Below are 9360 nucleotides of genomic sequence, written 5' to 3'. Positions count from 1 at the left end.
ATACCGAAAAAAAATATATATAATAAATAATAGGGTATAAATTTTTTTTCGGTATAGAACAATCCTAGGGGGTGAGAGCATTAAATTTCCGATTTTACTTTTCTCCCATACATTTTTGGACCACCCTAATGTGCATACATACATACATACGGTGGCGTGCGTAATCTTCGGCCTTTTGTAAATGATTTAGCTACCTAGCCTGCTCTAAAGAAAAAAAACATAGTTTCGAATTTAGAATATTCTAAAAAACAACATTTTGAACTTTTTTTTACGTAATTACAATAACAGATAAACGTAAAAAAAAAATCAAAAATAATAAATTAATAACACCTTTCCTTTTAAACATTGGTAGCGTTCGATTCGAAGCGTTGATTAGCCTATAAATTCACGCTACCCTTAAAAAGGTAGTTGAACTATAACAAAAAAAGCGTTAAAATATTTAGGGTATTCACAAGATGTCGTAAGCGTCGTTATGTTCTAAAGTCGAAAAAGGGTAGGGTATAATAAGAGCTAATTATATATATATATTTTGTAGCAGTTTCAAACATATCTGGTGTAGTTACAAATCGCCTTAAAACATTTTAACCGTTATTTTACGTTGAAAACTTTTACGACGCTTAAGACGACCTGTGAATCCCCTAAATATTTTTTTCTTTCTTTCGATTCTACTGTACAGTTTTTAGTTGAATGTAAATAAATCATATAGGCGTTTCCAGCACAAAGTCTGCCGCAAAAAAAAACTACAAGTCGTATATCTAAGTTAATTATAGGCCGATTTGACTTATTTTTGTAATATATACCTACTGGTTATGTAAGCAGAAATATTTTTGCCAGGGTCGAGCTATTTTGAAAAATCGTATTTATGCTCTGATTTGTTTCATATGCATTTGGCATGTTTAGTTGAAACTTGATAAGACATAGATATGCAAAAATCGAGCCGCTGGTGGCGCTGATGTCAAAATAAAAAGTACGTACGGACATAAAATGCACGTTATCTTCCCGTTAAAAATTCTTTTAAGAACAATATTAACAAAACTTTGTCAATGGTAATTTTAGTAAAGTAACGTCATGTAAAGTCACGCCAGACACTTCAGCTGATTAAACAAAAAGCAGACAAGATTTTTACATTCAAAAACTTGGAGAGTCAACCTTAAAAATTTCCAATATAGTCTTGCCCAATTCGCAGAATTTTGCAATTTTCCAACCCAAATCAAAATCTACTACTGTTTTTGTAACGTCGCGCCAGCGCATATGTTTGCTAATATCTTCAAATTGCCACTGCCAACAGTTGTAATTTTTAGGGGCCATTTATTTAAATGCTATGCAAATCCAGAAAAACCTTTTTAAAATTTTGACTTTTTTAATTTTTTTTTTTTAACATCAAGTGTCACGTAACGCCAGATTGGAAATACCCATATTTAGATAAAAGTCCATTTATTTTTTGAAATCATATATCTAGTGTTGGGCATTTTCGGCGAAAATAGTAACAGGCGAACATTTCAGCGAATTTTAGTCCTCTATGAAAAGGCGTTGGGGTCTTTTTGTAGACATTTGATTTACCACTAATTTGTCCTTTGTTGTGTAGAATTGGCTTTATTCTCACTTTAGTGTCAAATTTTGCAACAAAGAAAATGTATGCTTAACTTTAGATATAGCTTTATTTTTAATCCCACCTTTAAAGATAAAGTGAACTTTAAAGTTAAAGGTTACTTCAGAAAGCGGCCCTTAAAGTGTGAGAAGCTGTTTCTTCGATTATCACCCTAAGAGCCGTTATCTCAAATAGCTCTTACAATTAATTTTCCCCTTAAACACACATTTTGTTCTCAAAAAATGTGCTTGAATGGCAGATAAATTGTAAAAGCTAGTTGAAATGTTTTCAAATGAAAATTAAAGCTAATAAATACCAAACACTTTAAAAAAAAAAAAAAAAATTAAAAAAAAAATATTAAAAATAAAACTTTTTATTTTATTTGCACATATGGACCTTAACCAGCATATTTGTCCTCAGTCAGCCTTTCTTGTTTCTCATCTGGAACGGAAACTGCAAGTTTATTTAACTAGAAAACAGCAAATTATTACTTCCTAAGCTGTGGTTAATCAAAAAAAAAAAATGTTTTTCCACTTTTTTTTTAGTTTCATAGATTTGCTGGTTAACAACCAACACTTCAGCTACCTGAGATTTTATTATTTTCCCCTTTCACCCCGTTTATGAATATATATTGTGGGGAATGGCTCGGTTATTCTAAATAAGTCTCAACCGATTTTTCGAATATCTTTAGGCGGTTTTTCTGAAATCTTGATCTTTCGTATACCGAGTAAACCGGATTTAACAATCGAATAAATGGGGGAAACAAGGGTAAAAAAAAGGTTATTTATACACCAAAATCCAAAAATTCGAAATATCCATTTTAGAGAAAATGGAACTACATAGAACATTTTTTATTAATTTTATATCTGAGTACTGGAAAATCTTGCACTGCAGAAAATTGGGCAGTAGGTAGAGGGATGCTAGATGAGCTGATGTAAGTGGGCTTTTAAAAAGGTGGTTAGTGTAGTCGGTGTATCTTATTGAAATTGGACTGAATAGTTTAACCTGCTGATATTATATCAGCAGTGGAATTCTGTAAAAATATTTACCAACCTTTAAAGATTAAGTGAGCTTTAAAGTGTTATAAAAAAAATTTAAATTAAGTAGTGTTGGGAAGTATCGGGTACTTTTTATGATCGAGTTCTTTGGTATAAGGTTAAGGATCGGGTATTTTTTAGAGTATTGAGCACTTTCCTTATCCATATAAGCATGTTGGTAACACTTCTATGCTTAGAATAGAAATCTGAGAAGCGGGCAGGATTTGATTCAAATTAATTTACCAATCCCAAATTACGTCAAATGAATGCCGGGCTGTAAATGTAAATAAAACTCAGTTCTTTTAAGTATCTATTTGACACCTAATACTGAGTACTTTGAATCGATCCTGAGTACATGTATCAAAGTAATGGTTGGAACAGAGTGTTTTTGAGTACTGAGTACTTTCGATTTCTTTTGCAAGTGCTGAGATCTTTGAAGTCGATACTTTCAATCCTTTTGAAAATCGAGTTAAGAGTAACAACAGGAAGGCAATTTTTTATTCGTTTTCCTTTCAGACATATCCCGTGTTTACTTAATATACACCACTTTACGTACAAATTTTGGATGTGTAATGAATTCACTTTTATTTTATTTATTTTTTTTTAATTTTCTCTCCTTTACTTTTTCGATTATCCATATCATTTACTTATCTACACAATATAAATTAATTTAATCCTAAGGCTGCGTTGTTTGCCAGTCAAATAAATGATGTGAGTGAGTATACGAATAAATTAGTTCGTATCGCGATGAGTTTCGATGAATTTCGCTTGCTATTAGAATTCACAAATCTATTTGCCAAAGCTATTGGCGCTAGCCTTAGCGTTTGCATTAGCTGCAGAAGAGCCACCACCAAATCCACTGGCGTTGGCATTTGCATTAGCGTTGGCTGAACTGGAACCACCACCAAATGCGGGGTTTCCACCGAAGCCGCCACCAAAACCGGGTTTTCCACCAAAGCCGCCACCAAATCCGGGGTTTCCACCGAAGCCGCCACCAAAACCGGGTTTTCCACCAAAGCCGCCACCAAATCCGGGGTTTCCACCGAAACCGCCACCGCCGCCGTGATTTCCGCCGGTGAATCCAGGATTTCTATTGAAACCGCCGCCGTGATTTCCACCAAATCCAGAGTTGCCACCGAAGCCAGGGTTACCACCGAAGCCAGGGTTACCACCAAATCCTCCACCTGCTGCGCCAGCATTAGCGTTGGCATTGGCGCCGGCTTGGGAGCCACCATATTGCTGTGGCCTAGCACAGCAAACGGCGAACAATGCGGAGAGTACTACGAACAGCTTCATTATAACGGTGAAGTTTCTAACGTATTTTGGGAAACTTCTAATACGAACCACTAAGCGTTGATAACAAAACTAGCAAATGTTTGGACCAAGTCGGCGTTTTTATAGCAAAAGTCAGCGAACTGCTACGAATTTTCGGTGATCTTAGACAGGTTATCTCGAGGGATAGTACCCAGTGTGTGTGTGTGCTTTTAGTGTGAGGTGTGTGTGTGTACATAAATGTGTATGTATGTATATGAATATTTGCCTGGATGATTACATTTGAAGCTCAGATCAATTCGCATGCGCGTGCGAAATCTAAATGAGAAGTATATTATGGAGGCAAATAAACCAGAAAATATAAAACCAGATACTTATGTATATTTTTTAAACCTATTTATGGAGATGATTATACTTGCAGAGTTGACCAAATAGAAATTTATTTTCTTAAGAGATCACGACAAAATAATAAGAGGAAAGGAATTAAACCAAAAACAATTCATTTCGTTATATATTTAGACTGTGTGGATGTATTTGTATGAATGGGAGCATCATCAACGGCAAACATAAATGGTTGTTTATCTAAATAAATAAAAAACATCCAACCAGAGACGTGCGCGCGGCGGGGATGTTTTGTGGGTTCGAATGATGAATATTTTTGAACCTGAAAGTTGAAATGCCAGGTTGACCGAGCTTTGCCCGGAGTGCAATTTGGTTTTCAAGATTTGGATAGCTTTAAACAAATATTTTGGAAATAAAAAAATTTAATTTCGATATCTATTAAGTAAATTTTTACTCCAAAAATGGTACATATCTTCAGCGTATATGTACTCTGTACAGACAAAAAAATGGTATATTTTGTATATAGGGAAAGCATTGTTTAAGAATCCTCTCTAGGTACCTATGAATAGTAATATTTTATCTCTTTTTCTTAACAAAAAAATAAAATAAATATGCGACTCAAAATAGTTGGCAGCCTTACTAAAAATATTTAAAATACCTTCCTTTTGATACCCATTTTATGATGTTTTAATAAATTTTTAACTAATTTCGAATAGGTGGCAACCTTATACGAGTCAAGATATTATCTGTGTACAAAATTTCATCAAATTTAGTGCTATTTCGCAAAGCAGAATTCTTTTCTTCCACTTTCTATTTTATAAAAGTAGGCAAATGGCAAATGAATTATTTTGGAAGTTTTTTTTTTTTACAAGAAGCTCAGTACTTTTGAAATAAGTATTTAATATATGTAACTTGTAAGAATGGATTTCATTTAAAAATATATTTGTCATAAAAAAATAAATAGTCCAGTACAGGTGTTAAGTTCTAGGAAAGCATTTATGTAGGTGTGTTAACTGGCATTGAGAAATCCCCGGTGGCAGTGAGTTTGTTTGAAAACAAAATAATTGTACTTGTAGTACTACACATGCGCTCTCATACATAGATATGTAAATTTGTTTTGCGTTTTAAATGCAAACAGTGAAATTCACTTCTAAATATGATGCACCTATGTAAGTATGACTAACAGATTTTATTTAACGTGTACGTAATTTGTTACTATTTTATAAATATTTTGCTTGTCAAATGTATTAAATATTTATATTTTCGGAGGAAAGTATTAGATAATCTAGATGTGCATATAGATTTTATACTATTTATGATTACATACTATAAATTGACGTCACAACATACAACAAATCTCTAAAGACAATTGGGGTATTCACAACGGTGTCGTAAGTGTCATATTGTTGATTGTTGTAAACTTTAAACGCTTTAAAAACATATTAAGGGGTTCGAAAAGTACCATCAAAGTTATATTATGAATTTTCGCAGTGTTAAAAAACAGTTGGTTGTGGTTTAAAGTTCAATAAACGTTTATTTGAGCTTTTAAAGTTTACGACATACAACAATACGACACTTACGACACCGTTGTGAATCCCTCAAATATTCCGAGATTAGTATCAATCGAGTACAAATGGGCATTAATTAGTCGCAACTAGTCTCATACTTGTATTATTGGAGAACCATATAACCGGCTCATCGATTATGGGTATAATTAGAGTGGAGCAGTTAGTCCCCAACTCATCTCTAACGGGTACAAGTAGCGATTCAATAAAATATACGCACTTAGTCAACGAAATTTCGTGCGCGCCGTTGGCATGTAGAGAGAGTATTCGAATCGCAGCTGAAGCAAGTTTTTATTTCTTAAATTCGACTAGTCACTTTTTATAGTTACTCGGGTATAAACGCGATCAATTAGTCTCTTCATAGGACATGCTCGAACAAAAGTGAGCAGTTCATTTCATATCGTCACCTGAGTGGAAGATCGACTTATCTCGGCAGACAGTTCGCAAACGCTCAATTTCAGAATTGTATTAAAAAAACACCCTATCTCAGAATTCGGTTCAAAAACGCTCCAACTCAGCACATTACCCAAAGTATTTTCATTTGGGATAGGGCGCTTACGAATCGAATTCTGAGATAGGACATTCTTCAACAAATTCTGAGATTAGGTTTTTTCAATAAAATTATAAAATAGGGAGTCTTCAATCAAATTATGAAGTAGGGCGTTCTTGAAAAGTTTTCTGAGATTGGGCATTTTCGAACTTCGGGCAATTTTACTCTCAGGTGACGATATAAAAAGATCAAAAATGGTATTACACTTAAGGAGTGAGATTCTCATAGAGACCATTTGTGATCAAATCAGTATGGCTATTGCACGAGCAAATCAATAGAATCAGCTTACATCGTTGAGCAGTCCTTCTCGCCCGCGGAATAAGTATGCGCTTACAATCTTGGGGAACATAATTATTGCGACAAATGGATTTTTTATCCCAATTTTTCAACCTCCATCCATTGGACGGATTTATTTGTTTACCCTCTAATAGGGTAAAGTATCCAAGCTTAATTCATAATAGCCAGTTTTATTGCAAGCCGAACTTCGGGAGAAGGTAAACAGGGCGTTGATTGCCTTGTATTGCTATAGAGAAGCCATTGATATCATTATCATATTCTGTTCTCGTGTGGTAAATTGCATTGGACAAGGCCGCCATTATTAAGACACTGGAGGGAATGCAAAGATCTGCCTAAATTCGAATCACTGAGATACTTCGGAGCAGGAAAAGCTGCGGCTACCAGCTCTGAATAGGGACAAGAATTTCAAATTCGCGCATACATACATAGCTGTGGTGAGTGCCGTTGCCCTTCCTTATAATTTACTGTTTTTGTTAGAGCATTTTCATCCTTATATTTGCCTAGGAAATTGTCTTTTTTCTGAATATGCTGTTCTCCATGTACATAGGCGGCACTGTTGATGGAGATCGCTGATTGTGCATTTTTACACAATTAGAAAAAAAAAATTTACCAAAAACCCGCAGCGTTTGGTTGAAAACATAGAAAAAAATGCAAAACTTTTAATTTTCACTTTTTATTTATTTTTTTACTTCAACATTTGTTTACCTTAAAATTTATACATAAATCACATTAGGTTAGATATTTGTGGGCAGTTCGACATGAGTGATGTGTGTTGCACTAAAATTTTAGCAAATTATTTTCTACCATAAGGTAATTGGCCGGCGCTAGCATTAGCACTGGAAGAGGCACTCGCATTGCCACCACCGGCTTTGGCATTCGCACTAGAACTAGCGTTTGCTGAAGCACCACCAACACCACCACCACCACCAGCACTCGCATTTGCATTGGCGACGGCATTAGAGCTAGCGCCACCACCATTGTAGCCATCTGGACCTGCAGGAATCCCTCCTCCGCCATTGTAGATACCTGGACCTGGAGGGAAGCCTCCGCCATTGTGGATACCGGCGCCCCCATTGCCACCTGGCCTGCCGGGGAAGCCCGAGCCGCCGTGACCGCCATGACCGCCGTGTCCGCCATGACCGCCACGTCCGCCATGACCTCCGTGTCCGCCATCTCCTCCGTATCCGCCTCCTATAAAGCCAGGTCCTCCGGGACCACGACCAGGTTGACCATATTGACCGCCTTCGGCATTGGCAGTAGCTCCAGCATTAGCATCGGCGGCACCGCCATATCCTTGTGGGCGAGCGTACGCTACTGCCACGATAGCAAAAAGTAAAACGAACAACTTCATTGAATTTCGATTTCGACTTGGATGCTGGTTGAAAAGATATATGTATGTAGATAGAACTAACTGCACCTGCACCACAAAACTAAGATCCCACCTGCGAGCGACAGTGATTTTATAGCAAACGAGCGGGATCAAAATCTGTTTGTTGGTTGTGAGAGAAACAGGGGGCAAGAGGCTGGCGCCAGCGAAATTGTTAGCTGCAAAATTAAAATTGGCTAAGAAGCTTGTTTTTTAGTGGGGCCAGCTGTCGGAGAGTGCGAAATGCACGGATGCTGTAAAGTGTGTAAGAGTGTGTGTGTGGAGAATTGAGAGAAAAAATGCAAGTCAAATGGGTGAGCTATTCTTAATTTCGCCAGAACGCCAAAGCCATTCGAGTAGAAGAAGAAATAATTCTCCAAATTAATTAGTAAAGCACTTAAACATGTGTATCCACATACATACGTACATACTTATATGTATGTATATGTGTGCATATGCTTGCACAAACATTAGAGCCGAACGAAAAAAGTTTGACCAAACAGTGTCCTATTTGAAAACTTGATTACGTTGATGGTATCTCGTGACAATACGAAACTTTTTATTCCGGACCAAACTAGAATGGCCAAACATTTTTCTTTGAATTTGTGAATAAGCGCTGCCGGTTTTGCCGAAAAATTTCGATTATTTTGAATATTTATCGCCGTATGTGAAGGTCAAGTTATACGAATCTGGATACTCAAAACTTTCGCTGTTGTTGTTGTAGCATCATACACACACCCCAACGACTTTTTGAGAAGTGATTGTGGAGTGACAGTCATTGGCTATATATACATCTGGGTCGTTCCGGATACGTAAATAGATCCGACTGTCGTGGGAACGCTTTTGGCGNGTGTATCCACATACATACGTACATACTTATATGTATGTATATGTGTGCATATGCTTGCCCAAACATTAGATCCGAACGAAAAAAGTTTCACCAAACAGTGTCCTATTTGAAAACTTATTTACGTTGATGGTGTCTCGTGACAATACGAAACTTTTTATTCTGGACCAAACTAGAATTCGGCAAACATTTTTCTTTGAACATTTCTGAATAAGCGCTGCCGGTTTTGCCGAAAAATTTCGATTATTTTGAATATTTATCGCTGTATGTGAAGGTCAAGTTATACGATTCTGGATACTCAAAACTTTTACTGTTGTTTTTGTAGCATCATACACATAACCCAACGACTTTTTGGGGAGTGATGCTGGAGTGACAAACCTTGGCTATATATACATCTGGGTCATTCCGGATACGTAGATCCGACTGTCGTGGGAACGCTTTTGGCGTTTTGCTTAGATTTTTCCCTCGCCTAATCTTTTAATGTTAAAGTAAGTAT

At 36.3% G+C, this 9360-nt stretch overlaps 2 protein-coding genes across 2 annotated transcripts; both read right to left on the bottom strand.

Annotated features, from left to right (window-relative positions):
* Window positions 1–3414: 3414 nt before the first annotated feature.
* LOC108379322 (glycine-rich protein 5-like) lies at window positions 3415–3921 on the bottom strand. The gene has a single exon (XM_017635668.1). It carries the CDS (start codon window positions 3919–3921, stop codon window positions 3415–3417), a length of 507 nt encoding a protein of 168 aa, XP_017491157.1.
* Window positions 3922–7326: 3405 nt separating this feature from the next.
* Window positions 7327–8068, bottom strand: LOC108379324 (acanthoscurrin-2-like). The gene has a single exon (XM_017635669.1). The coding sequence runs from the start codon at window positions 8000–8002 to the stop codon at window positions 7445–7447; it is 558 nt and encodes a 185-aa protein (XP_017491158.1). The 5' UTR covers window positions 8003–8068; the 3' UTR covers window positions 7327–7444.
* Window positions 8069–9360: the final 1292 nt, after the last annotated feature.

The sequence above is a fragment of the Rhagoletis zephyria genome, unplaced genomic scaffold (genome assembly GCF_001687245.7).
Source record: "Rhagoletis zephyria isolate East Lansing unplaced genomic scaffold, Rhagoletis_zephyria_1.1 Rzeph_scaffold_16164, whole genome shotgun sequence".
Lineage (NCBI taxonomy): Eukaryota > Metazoa > Arthropoda > Insecta > Diptera > Tephritidae > Rhagoletis > Rhagoletis zephyria.
This window is presented reverse-complemented; position numbering and strand designations above follow the sequence as displayed.